Genomic DNA, 14863 nt, shown 5'->3' on the forward strand with positions numbered 1-14863 from the left:
AGTTTAAGTTAAAGGTAATGGGATCTGCCTGAAAATTCAAACATTGTATACCAGTGTATATAAACATAAACCAAAATCTGCCTGCTTAAAAAAAAAACAAAAAAAAAACAGGACAATATAAAATACTGCACAATTTTAAGCACAAAAATACAAAAATATTGCATAATCTAAAAAATATAAAACCTGCACAGCTCAACATGAACTTGCTCTTAATCATCTACACTACACCTGTCAACACTTAGAACAAATGTACAGAACTGTACAAACATTGCACTTTCACAGCCTAAACTTGCTTTATAATTACTGCATCAGGTCTTAATATTTCATCAACAAGGGGAGGAGTTGGCTTTTGACCTTCATGTCCTCTATAATGCTCTTCTTCTCAGGGGTAATGTGGGTTGCACATCTCTGAGCAAAGGACTGCAGGGTCTCAGTTGCAGGATCATACTCCAGGGTCTTGAAGGTTTCAGGATCCACAATGCTGAGCTCTGCAATTGCAGCAGTCATCTTGATGGTTCCCCGGTCCACGCCATTGATTCTGAAGGCTTCAGTCATGGTGCGGACTTTGCTGAAGCTTTTCAAGACTTTTTTATATCTGCTGATAACCTCAGCTGGCCCTTTCACTGAAAAAGATATAAAACAAAAACAAAAGAACACGAGAAATGAGCACAAACAACAGCTTAAGGTCAGCTGAAATTGCTAAAACTGGTCACTTCTCTTTTGATAAAAGTATGAAGCATATTCTAGGAATGGGACAATCTGCTCATCTCCTGATATGATTCCATGCACAATATGTGGTTCAGAATTCAATACAAAAATGATACTCAGATCTGTTTAGTTGGTAAGTCTTACAGTTCAGAATTATGGTTATTTCTGAGAGACAAATCTTTCTAGCAATACATTTGATGTTGGATAATAATTAGTGTGAATGCTGTAAAATAAATGGAGCTTTATTCTTGATGAGAGCCACATTTTTTACTTTAGACATTTAATTTTTATTCATCATCAAATTCCTAGTATATTCAGAAACTACAACTGAAAATCTGTATTTTTGCCTCATAATTACTTCAGAACATATTTTTAACAGCTCTTCCAACGCTTTTATTAATAATTACTTTTCATGACCACTTGTTGCTAACAGGGCAGGTGGTTGAAGTTATGCCATTCTTACCTCTCACATGAGCTTTTCCAGGCACAGCCACAGTTGCAGATGCAGGTGGCTGTGTCCGACGTGTCTTCCGTCTTTGGATGACAACATCACTGTCTGAGGACTCACTGATGTCTGGAGAAGATTGGGGAATGACGTCATCTTCATCCATGTTGCCATTGTCATCCTCATCGTCGTCCTCCAAAGTAAATACTTTTGGTTGAGCTTTGATGAAATAGAGGATAGATGAGACAAAGATCAGATTGTTATGAAGATATATCACACCCTTCATTACAATTACATTATATTTTGCAGATACAAGTGGCTCCCAAATCACTCACATGATTTCTTCTTTCCCATTATTTGCTCACGCAAGAAATTGCGCTCTTGCTCAAGATCCATTTTTGATTTTTCTTGCCATTGGATCTTGGCTTATAGGAACTCCACTTTGGAGACTGATCCTTAAAAACAAAAATAAGAGCAGGATACAAAAAAGATTATTATTATTATTATTGCTGTATTATTATTAGAGAGAGAATGACATGCATACAACAAAGGACCAGATATGGTGTGTGCTTTAACTTGATTTGTAAGCACAGGTATACTGACAAAACCTGCCAACAACCTTAATCTCAAGCAGAAAAATCTCCAGCAAGAAATGAAACTCTGTCATTTTAGACAACAAAGATACACTGCTAGAAAATGAGAAATCATTACCTGATCCAATGCTGCTTATACTGCTGCAACTTGGAGCAGAGCTTCCTTTATCTTCAGGACCTACAGTACGGCATAGGTACAACAAAATCAACATATAAACTGAGGACTTTAAATGTTTAAACACATTTGGACAAGCTAATTATTTAAGTATTAAGGTTCCTTGAAAGTTGACAAAGAAAAATTTACCATCCAGATCATTTTTGGTCACATCTGTCATCGAGTCAACTTTAGGGACTTTTAGGGACATTTTCTTCTTGGCCTTCGGCTGTAATAATATAAAACAAATTCATGTCACTATAACCGGCAAAATGTAACTTAGATAATCTACACAAGATCAAAAGCTCTTCTTGTTCTAATGACTGCATAGTGCATAATTTATTTTTCATTAAATAAAGCATTGCATGCACCTACATTCACATTTTATGTTAATGTTACTGTTTATTTCCTACTATTCATCCAGCTCACGTGCACACTCGCGCACTCGGCTAGCTTAACATTACATTAGCTAATTAGCCTCTACGCTGCAGATAAATAGGAGGGTTTACTACTCTTAACTATGTAAACGGCCCGGAGACGGGTGTTATGATGTGCTTACAAACCTCAGAGGGAGTTTCAATTAAAAGGCTAGCACTTAACTTACCATTTTTGTTACGCGAATTTCCTCTTCACTCTCCAAGCGGTGAACAAAACGGCAAATTACCACCTTCTCCGGATCTTTTTTTTAATTTTTTTTTTATTGATGCTTAAAGACACAAATACACAGAATAACAATCGCTGTCATAATATGACAATACAACGTTACATACGGAAATAATAAACATACAGAAAAAAAAAAAAACACAAGAGGAAAAAGTTCAGGGTTTCCAAACTGTGTAGAGGAGACACAAAAGTCGGTCATTTTTTGGGTTATTTTGAATCACATGCAGTGATTTAAGGAACAGGTCAATTTTTAACTTAAACACCTGGGGAAGGCTGTCCCTTTTGCCATTTCTGTTTATGAATAAAAAACTTAGCTTGTAAATCAAAAAAATTCACTACAAATTCCAAGGAGTAATTATCAGGATTATCATAATAAAATAAAAAATCTTTAACACTAAGAGAGTATGGTGGAACAAAAAGGTGACTATTTAAATGGCTGATAAATGTTTTGGTTTTCTCAAATTCCAAAAACAAGTGTAGTAGTGTTTCATCCACCCCACCACAGAAGGAACAAGCACTACTTATGTCTGTATATTTGGCTATAATAACATTCACCGGGTATATGTTATCAAATCAAATCAAATCAAGTTTATTTATATGGCACTTTTCATACCTATTAAAAGCAATACAAAGTGCCTCACAGAGGCTAAAAACAGCAAAAACAGAACAAAAAATCCAACCCTCCCACCCCATAAGAACACAGAGACATGAGACACACACATACCCCCCCCCCCCCCCACACACACACACCCCACCCCCAACACACATACACACACACACCCACACACACACCCCACACACACCCCGCACAAGAGAGACATGGCTAGACACCGAGACCTGGAGCAAGGAAAGAGCCACCTTTGGGGCCCAACCACACCAAGAGGGCCTCCAGCCCACGACTACAGGGAGCACTGCCATAGAGAGACCAGCACATTACACCTGTTTTAAAATCGCTGCATTGGCTTCCCGTGCGCTTCAGGATTGATTTTAAGGTTCTCTTACTTGTTTTTAAGTGTCTTAACAGTCTTGGGCCTTCTTATTTATCTGACTTACTTTTACCATATCAACCCTCGCGGACCCTGAGGTCCTCCGGCACTGGCCTTTTAACCATACCTAAAGTTAGATCCAAAACACACGGGGAGGCGGCTTTTAGTTATTATGGTCCCCGATTGTGGAACAGCCTGCCGGAGAACCTCAGGGCCTCAGAGACTGTTGATGTTTTTAAAAAGAGGCTCAAGACCCACCTTTTCAATATGTTATGAAGAATTTTGAAATGAACCTCTCTCACCTTATTTGTAATGCAGTATTTGCTAGGCAATAACCAAGCTCTTTTCCAATTAATATCAGAAATTAAAGAACCCCAATAGAATTTCCCTCAAGGTGCTATTTGTTTTCTGGATTGAAAGATCTTACGGATATGTTTATTACTACATTTTTTGTCGATCAAGTCAATCCCGTTCAAAAGTAACTGATGTTGAGCTATAGTGTCCAAACCAAATGACAAGTGACTTTTCATAAGCTGGACTAACCCCTTAGGGATAGCTTTAATCAGTGTATTGAATGTCTTAAATGGGACAGGGAAGCCATGACGTGACAAAAAATTGTCATAGGATAAAATAGCACCAGAACTATCAAATAAAGAAATAACATTATGGATGCCATATTCAAACCAACTAGAGAAAAACAGGGATTTGTTCTTAACTGTGATATCTGCATTATTCCAAATAAGTGTTTTATGAGGTGAGAAGTTGTGAATGAAACACAGTTTCCAAGCAAGAAGACACTGTTGGTGAAATTTAGATAACTTGACAGGTAATTTGGAGGGTGCATAGTCACATTTTAAAAGGAAAGAAAGGCCACCAACTCGTTTAAATATATTATTTGGAATAAAAAACCACAAAGAATTGGAATAAATAAGACACCTCCTTATCCATCCAATTCTAAATGAGTTTACAGTGTCTGTGAAGTCCAAAAAGTCTAATCCACCCTGTGCTCTACAATTGGAAAGAACCTCCTTTTTAAGTTTATTGGGTTTATTTTTCCAGATGAAGTCAAGAAAAATTTTATTGATCTCTTTAAGAGTTTTATCATTGATAAATAAAGATAGAGAGGGGTAAACAAAATGGGAGAGTCCGTCTGCCTTGACCAAAAGATTTCTACCAAACATGCTTAAGTCTCTTTGCAACCAAGAGTTAAGAATAGTTTTTGTTTTGGCCATTTTTGATGTAAAGTTTAAGTGCTGTCTATCGGCTATGTTTTTGGTTATGTGGATTCCTAAATATTTAACAGTTTGTTTAACTGGAATATTATTCAGAACACTGATATCACACTCATGCAAGGGTAATATATCACACTTAGAGACATTTAGCTTAAGACCTGAGGCCCTGGAGAATTGTTCAACCAAAGATAAAGCACAAGGCAGCTGATTTTTGTCCTTTAAAAACATAATGGTATCATCTGCCAGTTGCGCAATTTTTATTTCTTTGTCGAAAATATTAATACCTTTGAACTCAACATTATTAAGAACACTTAATGCTAGCAGTTCTGTAACCAACAGAAATAAGAAGGGGGAAACTGGACATCCCTGCCTAATCCCACATTTTATTCTTCTCCGGATCTTTGACGTGACTGGTGGCTCCCTTCGGATGAGGATGACACATGACAGCTAGTAACAGTCAATGATTGGATGAGAGCAACATATCGGAGGAGCACGGCTACGGATTGGTAGATTGTTATGTCACTTTGCGCCTTTTTTGATGCAGGACTTAATTTAAAAAAAATAAAAAATAAAAAATCCGACACGACACCGTTTAGACATAAAAGAAGAAGGGCGCGCAGTGCAATATTAGGAGCTTTGAATCTGACATTATTTCATAGGTAGGCTATAGGTTTAACAAGTATGTTGTTGGGTTATGAGTTTTTGAGTCGAATACATTTTAGACAGTGCCCCAAGGAAAACTACAAGTTCACCAGATGGTTAATGAAAGAAGGCCTACTTCGAAAATTGATGAAATGCCCCTCTTGCTCTCATGTTATGAAGTTGAAACGGCCCTACGGCAAAAAGGAGGCAGCATGGTGAGTAGAACAACTAGACTTGTGCCTTATTTATTAATTAATGTGTGTAAGCATAGGGGAGTTCGCAGCATGCAGCCATCAAATTGTATCTGCTAGAATTCAGTGCCAAATCCTATATTTTACGACAATTTTTTAATACAGAAGCTATGAGTGGTGTACACACAAAATATGCTAAGTCACAATATAGATCACACAGCTGCATATTTTAATTTTTAAGTAAGCTACTGTTTATTTGGTGGAGATAGGGGTGTTCTACATGTGTTCAAAATCTGAAATGAAAAATGCCTTTTTAACAATTTCAGATAACATTCCTGGTCATATTGTTAATCTATTTAACAATAAATACCACCAGTCAGATTGACTTTAGACTTGTATGCACAGGGATTAATTGCTTGATATCACCTTTTTCATGCTGCATGGCACGAAAGCATCATGCACCATTGTTAAGTGATGACAAGTAGAGTAGACACAGCTACATTTACTCAAATGTCTAACCCAATTTAAGGTGTAACAGTTGTAGATATTACTTGTCAAGTAGGCCTAGAAATGGGACTGTTCTGTTGTGCTTTGAGATTGCATGGGGGGACGGAAACACAAGGACTACTAAGAGTACAAGTGCATCTTGTTCAGTCCCAATCTTAGCTGTTTCAACACCTATACATAAACATCTATGTCCCCCTCTATTTCAGAATCAGAATCAACTTTATTGCCAAGCATGTTGTACATGCAAGGAATATTTAGTGAAATCAGTACAGTATTATGGGTTTTTATTTTGTTACATTAACCTGTATTTAATCACCAGGATATGCCGAGATTCCTGTCACAAAGGGAAAACGGTGTCGAGATCCATCCGAAGTGGCTCCATATTTGAGAATTCTCACATTCAACTGCATACGTGGATGCATTATATCTACAGGTACGTGGTTTTACATTGTATAATAACAAAAGTGTCACGTTTTCAGTCATGGTTTTAGTTTTTCATCATGTCTTAGTTTTTGTCATGTCCTCTGTTCTTGGTCTTCCGTCATGGTTTACTTTTTCGTCATGGTTTAGTTTCCTGTGTTTCTGTTTATTGTATTTTGTTAAGTTCTGGTTTTCCATGTTGTCCCATGTCATGTTGTCCCGTCATGGTTTAGTTTTCAGTCTTGTCTTTCGTCATGTCTTTTCATTGTCACGGTTTAAGTTTCTTGGGTTTCTGTTTATTGCATTTTATGTTTTCATAGTCATGGTTTAGTGTTTAGGTTTTCTGTTTCCTGTTTTATTTTGTCAAGTTCTTGGTTTTCATAGTCATGGTTTAGGGTTTAGTTTTTTCTGTTCTGTTTCCTGTTTTATTTTGTCAAGTTCTTGACTTCCTGTTTTGTTACTTCATGTTTTCTTTTGATTAGATCATTGATTTCACCATGTGTTCTTGATTTGCTTCACCTGTGTCTCGTCACCCCTGCTCCTCGTGTGTATTTATAGCCCTGCCTTCCCCTTTGTCCCTGTCGCGTCATACTGCTTGTTCACTGCTTGTATCCCAGGTACCATGCCACAGTTTGTCTGCCATGTGTTTTGTGTTAAGCGTTTCATGCCTAGTTCATGCCATAGACTTTCATGCCACGTTTAGATAGTGTTTTTGTTCTTTGGATTTCCTGCCACGTCAGCAGCGCTATTGGTTTTGTTTCTTTTTTTTAATTAAATCCCTTTTTGCCTACTCCTGCCTCCTTGAGTCCTGCATCTGGGTCCAAACTCCCAACCCCCGCTACCCCCGCTTGTGACAAAAAGCCATCAAAGACAAACTCTAACTCAGACCATAATGTTTTTTTTTTTTAATGTTCTCACTATACTGTTGGTTGGGATGGGTCCTATAAGAGCCAATGCTTACGAGACATGAGTTTATACAGTATATGAGAAGAATTCTGAATATTGGTTGAATTAATCAAGTATGTGCTATTGTATAAGTGCTCGGCTGCGAAGAGTCCAATGTAGTACAAAGGTCTTGTGGATTTTTAGGTGTTTGGTGGTTCCCGGAAATTGTCTCAAAAGAACTTAATTGGGAAAAAAACCCACACAAGTTCAAAAGAACTTAACTTTTCTAAACAGACACTTCACTGTGCTGATTTACTCAACATCCATTTTTCAGTTGTTTCTTAAAACTCTTCAAAGATACAGCAGATTTAATTTGTTTTGGGGTTTTATTCCATTCCTCCCCTCCTACAAGGAATGTTCTTCACCCTGCTTTGTTTTTGAGATTTGTTGTTTCAGGTTAAATACACTCTTATACTCAGGTTATGTGTATCTGCTGTGTCTGCAAATGGGACTGCAAATGAGAAATGCTGAGAAAGGTTATAATTACGGTTATAAAAAGACCAATGACAACTTAAGAAATTGGTTTTAACCCCCCCCCCACTTCTAAATTGTGCCATTGAAATATTAATGTGGTTGATCTATTACAGATTCGCCCAAGGCCTTCGACTGAGACAAGTGGACATGCTGCAGGAAGGAATTACTCGGAGTTCTGCAACTCTGAGTAAACTTGCAGACAAGCTGCGGAGAGTTTGCAAATCGGGAATGAAAAGAATGAGAAGAAGAGGCAAGCAGACTGTTGGACAAAGAGCAGAGATTGTTATGATAGATGAAAGCAAATTTGGCCATAAAAGAAAGGTATGAAAGTTACTTGAACACTTATGAGTATTACTTTGATGCCAAATACATGATTTTGTGTCTAAAAATGTGTATTTGATGTTATTTAAGTCTGTGCTAAACTCAGCTACTAAAAGTAGAGACAATATACATACATTTAAAACCTGTTTTTGTCTGAGGTGCTTGGAGGTGTATCTCCTGTATCTCGAGAAGTAACTACTGCATTATGGGATAAGATTATTCCTACCCAGAACAGTTCAATATTTGTAAACATGCACCAATACTCTAGAGCTAGAGAGAACTTTTGAATTTTTGATTTGTGATTTATTCTCTCCCATTTCCCACCATTATTGCAGAATCATTGTATTGTAAGTGCCATTGTCCTCATTTTGAAGTATTTGCTCTTGTGAATTTCAGTGCAACAGAGGACGGGCAAGCAACAGGAGTTCCTGGGTTTTCAGAATGCTAGGGATTAAGGATGACAGGAGGAGACCCATTCTTAAGATTGTGCATCACCGTTCAGCCAGGCATCTCTTGCCTCTAATAAAGAAGCACGTTCGTCGTGGAAGCTCAGTCATTTCAGATGGGTGGAGGTCTTACCGTCGTCTTCAGGATGAAGGTTACAATCACCTGACTGTCAACCATCAAGATGTTTTTGTTGACCCTGTTACAGGTGCACATACACAAAACCTGGAGAGATTTTGGGGTATTTGCAAGTCAACTATCTGGAGACAAAGAGGGAACCGCACACAGAAACTGTTGAGGGATCACTTAGATGTAATTGAGTGGACCTATTGGCGTGGAAACCATCACAGTAATGGAACACTTGGAATGCTTTTGCAAGACATTAGGAAAAAATATCCAGTATGAAATGTAGATAAAGATATCAAGTTGAAATTTATACTACCAGTCAAAAGTTTTGACACACTAAATGTACTGTTACCTCTGAGAAAAAGGCTATTATCATGGACATGAAGGCCAAATGCCAACTCCTTCCCTTGGTAAAGTATTGTTCTATACATTTGTTCTAAGCGTTGACAAGTGTAGTGTAGATGATAAAGAGCAATTATGTGATATTTCTTGTATTTTTGTACTTAAAATTGTGCAGTATTTTATATTGTCCTTTTTGTTTTGTTTTGTTTTGTTTTTTTTAAAAAAGGCAGATTTTGGTTAAAGGATCCCACAGATTTACAAGAGTACCTGTATTATCATACAGTATGACCTGCTTATACATTTGATACATGTTTGTGACATGTTTATATACACTGATACTTGTCAGTGCTTGAACTTTCAGGCTGACCCCATTACTTGTAAGTTAAACTACACAGCAAGTTCATCTAGCAAAACCCGAACCAGTAGTTTAATAAATGAGGTATTTGTACTTGTGCTGTCTTTGTTTTTCTACCACTGAATGAGAGGGAACCTATAGATGGATCCTTTTTTTTCAAAGGTGTAACCTATCACTTGTTCATTGCAGTAGTTACGTGCTATAATATATTAACTAAGTGTGAAAATGAGGCAACTTTAGATTAGGGAACAAGTGTTGGTTAATAAATGTTCAACTATTAGTGAATTAGTAATGATCGAGATGTCACTTTAGTATGGGGAACATATTCTAAGTAACAAAGACTTAATTTAGAGTTATTTGGACACTATTAACACTTGTAGTTTTATGTTTTGTTATATAAGAACAGACCGTATTCATTAAGTGTTATTAAGGGAGAATAACTTCTTGTGGTACTACCACCTTATAAAGTCCATACTAAGCAAAGCATTTTGAGATCGTAATTCATATACAACCACTTCTTAACTTACTGCTAATAAGCAATAATTCTGAGGTTACTGAGGGAAAACTCTTAGTTAATGGCTTACTGGTTGTGTAATAAGGCCATGCAGAATAAGGCATTCATAAGTTCTGAATAATGACTATTTAAGAGCCAATATGTTACTAATTTGCATGCTAATAAGCAACTAGTTAATGGTGAATAGGTGTACCTTAATATAAAGTGTTACCCTTGAGGGTATTTGTGTATTATTTGCCAGTCTCTTAAAAGTCTACCCTACATACTTTTACGATCAGTGTTCATCACAATGACTGAAGTTTTGTGTTTTCCTCTCATGGATCGTCCCCTTGAAAGTTTCCACTTCTGCTGAATAATAAAGCAGAAGAAATGCCAACATAGAAGGTTCTATTAAACATGTATCTCCCTGGATGGAAAAGAACTTCTTTTAATTTCTTGATAAAGTGAGCAGCTCTCATCTCCAACCATGGAGTAACTGGACTAAGCTGCTGAATAGAGTCTCTTAATCTGTGTTTAATATCTGCTATGACGAGAGAATGTTAGGGGTGTGAAATGTCTGAGAACGGTCAAGAAGACAAAAGATGTTGAGTTCACCTTGATAGAAAACGTTAAACCTTTACATATATTCACAGCTGAGAGGTGCTGTGTGGCGGAGTGATCCCTAACAGCTGAACAGGAAACTAAACATGTCCGTCTGCTCTATATCTCTTCAAAATGAAGTGTTTGCAGTAGAACAATGTTTCATTTCAACCACAAGATGGTGCAACAGATTAAACAACATGACTGATGGCTGAACACCACCGCCCCTTGAACTGAGTTTAACACAGCTTCCCTTACAAATTACTGTTAGTCAGCATTTATACAGAAGAAGGTCAACTGGAAAACTAAATACACATGACTGCTGGTCATCTACAGGGAGTTGCTTTGTCTGTCTTTTCTTTTGGATTTTAGGGACTTTGAAGTAGAACAGAACTTGTGCATTAAATGACAAGTGTTTATATTGGAAAATGCTCCTGGATAGGCACCTATGGAGGTGGAGAGGTAGTGAAAAGATAAGATTTTAGAATCACAGATGGAAGGAAAAACAAGTCGATGCATGTCTGCCAGCCCATAATGAAGGCAACTGAAAAAAAAAAAATGAATAAAAAAGCATAGTTTTTTCATTCATTCATCTTCTATACCCGCTTATTCCTGTTAAGGGTCGCGGGGGTCTGCTGGAGCCTATCCCAGCTGTCATGGGGCGAGAGGCAGGGGTACACCCTGGACAGGTTGCCAGTCTATCACAGGGCCACATAGTTTATTTATATATTTAATCAGTAAAGATTTAGCATTTTCAATTATTATACATATTATTCTATGATAACACTGTGATCTGAATGGATGGCCTTCATCTCTGTCTCTTGTCCTGTTGTGGTTCAGGTGATAACATTGACCACAGCACCATCATGTGGACGGAGGCATGCTGCCCTTCAGGTACATTCACATAGTTAATACTGCATCAGTTATTACTGTAAACTTTGGATTTCTCCTTTTTGTTTTCCTGAAATCTGTAGAGAGCAGCAACCACGGTTTATGTATATATTATTGTATTATTATTATTAGCATGGTTTATATAGTGCTTTTCTGCCCACTGATACTCAAAGCACTTTACAGTCACAATGACACAGCTACCCATTAATTCACAGCAGTGTCATGGCTCAAGAACACTGTGGCGTGTGGTCCATGTAGTGGGGCTTGAACCGCTAACCCTCTGGTTTGTGGACAGCCCACTCTACCCTTGAAGTCAGTCATTGTGGTGCACGTTAATCATAAAAGTGTCCAAATCCCTTAGTCATAATTACATAATTAGTCATAACTGTGGCATTGTTTTTGCACCAGTATGTTCCAAACCATGAGTTTAGACTTTGAGAGATTAGGAAATAATACTCATTAAAATCAAGAGGCGATGGTTTTAGTGCTTCATGCTTTTAATTTTGCAAAAACAACAATAAAGATAAGTTCAATGCGCAGAAGGAAGATTTGCAAACAGCGTTCTTTTCATAACACATTCAGTTTGTTCTTCAAAATAGGCACAAGGCCTCATCCAGCTTCTGTTAACTTGACTTGTCGCTTCACTCCTTTAGTTGCGTTACAGCGATAGAAGAAATATAAAGAGGCTCCAGGTAAGGAAATATGTGAGTTATGAAAACTCAAACACCGGCACACATCCAACAGCCCTTCCGGGTTTTGACGGGTTCCTCATGCTTCTGTGTCAGGTCGTCAGTATTTTCTGACGCAGACAAATGGACGACGAAAGTTGCACCAATAATCATTCCAGCAGCCGGAAGCTGCAAAAACAAGAAATTAGTAAAACACACTACGCAGACCCAAAAGCCAAACGTCAATAGTTGTACTGTTCGCTGTGGAGTGTGGAACGTTTTAGAAACAGAGGGAGAAGATGGCAGAGAAAGACGTCAACTGGTCTTTATCTCATGTGGCGAAAACATGTTCAGAAAGAATGGATTTATCTCATTAAGCATTTATGTAGTTATCAGGAGATCAGATTATCAAAAGTTTACACCTCCACCCCACACCTGCTTGACCAGGTGCCTCATGTACTAACAGTTGCATAGATTTCCGTCTAAATCGTGACGTGAGTTCAGATTTAGAAGCATTTCGAAGCACATTTCCTTTGTACATCCCGATTGAACGTACCCGACTCCTCCCTGTACACGCCCCTTTTAAATATGCAAATCCCTGTCCACGACCCTTTTAAATATGCAACTCCCTGTCCACGCCCATTTTAAATATGGAAATTATATTTAAATTGACTCTGCACCTGAGATTCCCATCTCTGCGCGATCAGAAAACGAAAACATAAGAATGAGTAAGACGGGAAAGAAGAAGAACTTCACAGAAATAGAATTGGAGACGCTACTCACTGGAGTGGGGATGCGTAAAATGTGTTCTTTTGCACGCTGCCACAATGTTTACTTGCATTTGCACATCACGTATGATCTGCACACTGATCGAATGAAAATGTTTCCTGTTGACATTTACAAATTCATGCGATGGCGCTTTTATATCAATGTGTGTGCAGTCCATAGCTCTGATTACATTCAGAAAACCGTCTCTCGCTGCAAATTGCTCTTTAATGTTGACCTGTTCAGATGCATTGTATGGGAATCTGATATACCTGGCTGACATGTGGATAATTCCGTCCCACGCAGCTTGCATGGATCTGCTCAGGGTCGACCGGCACAGTCCCGATCGGTCGGAGTAATAGTTTTCACATTTATGACAGTTTCCCGGCATCACCTCTAAGTGTCGCCAAAGGATCGATATCTGTAGAATCCTACTTACGCCAGCCACGTCGTTGGTGTAGCCACGTACAAAATTCCCGGACATTTCACTCTTGATACATCTGAACTTTTACGTGAGCGAGTACTTACGTAACGTTTTTGTACTTAAGCAACGTTCGTACATGAGGCCCCAGGTCTGTTTCAACTGAGATTAAAAACTATGAATTGCTATTAAGACCATATAAAATAATATACAATATAAGCCGATGTTTCTCAGTAAATGGAGCTTAATTTGATGTTCAAGTGAAGAAGTGTGTCATGATTTACCACCAAAATTCATCACTATACAGTCCTGTTTGCTGTGGTAGTTGTTGGGCTGTCCGTGACACCAGTAAGTATATCTGAAAGGTCTTCCATCGCTCCACAGCCAGACGTTCTCCTAGGACACACAATTGGATAGATTACAAATCTCTAATCATTTTACAAATATAAACACACCGCATTAACACTGACTCTAACAAAAATACCTCCTGTGCATCAGAGCCTCCAATCCACGTCTCTCTGTTGCGATTACTGGCTCTCAGTATCAGGCTCCGAATCAGATGGTGGTCCAGGGAGTTACGTACAGATGCAAGGGTTCCGCCCAGGTGATCTCTACAGTATTTCTACAGTGGAGATAAAAATGTTCATGCTAAAGCAACAACGAGACTCTGGATTACCAGACAATGCAAACAAAATAAAATCAACGATTACCTCGGCTTTAGCCCAGGTCATGGGTGTCGAGACGTAGCGAAGGTAGCGGTTGTTGTACTTGTACCAGCAACTATAGCAGAATGACCTCTTGACCAGTTCACCCTCTGCTGAAAACAATTAAAAAGAGGTAATGTCATTTTATCTTACTTTACAAAATCAGCATTTCAGTGTTAAAACAATAGTATCACACTTTGTTAATTCTCTATTTAAGATCTCTTGTTGATTAGTTTTAGTCATTATTCTGTGGAGAAAAAAAAATCAGAGAAAAGAAACGACAGCACTAACAACAGAGTGCATCAATTGTCACTATAGAAATCTGTAAGAAATACCTGTTTGAACGTCACTGGACTTTTCTTCTGGAGGAGCTGGAAGAGATTTTCACAGCATTCATTAACTACTGTAACGAGTCTCATGTCACTGTATGCAGACGATACTCTACGATATACTCACCATCAGCTCCAGTCAGAGTCATCACGACACAAACAATCACCATCACTGGCAGTGCCTTCATTGTGGCGATGATTCTGATTTCTAGCTTCAGTCAAGAGAACCAGACATGTTAGAAATATTTAACACCCACATGATGAACATTTAATAAAGGAAAAGATGATGAGAGTTGGTAGCAGACCTGCAGCAGAGTGATCCTCTTTTCTTCCTCTTCTCTACCAGCCTGAAACCACAACATTTTAAGAGAAGTAACAGCTCTTAAATACAGTTACTTATCTCATCATCTCTGACTAAATGAGGAACTGGCACAGGTCAACAGG

General features: G+C 38.1%; 1 protein-coding gene and 1 pseudogene across 2 annotated transcripts; both read right to left on the bottom strand.

Moving 5' to 3' along the window:
- Positions 1–315: 315 nt before the first annotated feature.
- On the bottom strand, positions 316–2555 carry LOC311485531 (annotated as a pseudogene). Its single transcript has 5 exons — positions 2051–2555; positions 1865–1924; positions 1489–1608; positions 1172–1372; positions 316–623 (listed from the first exon to the last, which is right to left on the bottom strand). The product of its transcript is annotated as an uncharacterized misc_RNA (transcript).
- Positions 2556–12210: 9655 nt separating this feature from the next.
- LOC311485571 (galactose-specific lectin nattectin-like) lies at positions 12211–14573 on the bottom strand. The gene is made up of 6 exons (XM_084541074.1): positions 14547–14573; positions 14426–14461; positions 14097–14203; positions 13871–14008; positions 13671–13782; positions 12211–12389 (listed from the first exon to the last, which is right to left on the bottom strand). The coding sequence occupies exons 1-6, from the start codon at positions 14566–14568 to the stop codon at positions 12322–12324; spliced, it is 483 nt and encodes a 160-aa protein (XP_084397200.1). The 5' UTR covers positions 14569–14573; the 3' UTR covers positions 12211–12321.
- Positions 14574–14863: the final 290 nt, after the last annotated feature.

The sequence above is a fragment of the Chelon labrosus genome (genome assembly GCF_963514085.1).
Source record: "Chelon labrosus genome assembly, chromosome: 1".
Lineage (NCBI taxonomy): Eukaryota > Metazoa > Chordata > Actinopteri > Mugiliformes > Mugilidae > Chelon > Chelon labrosus.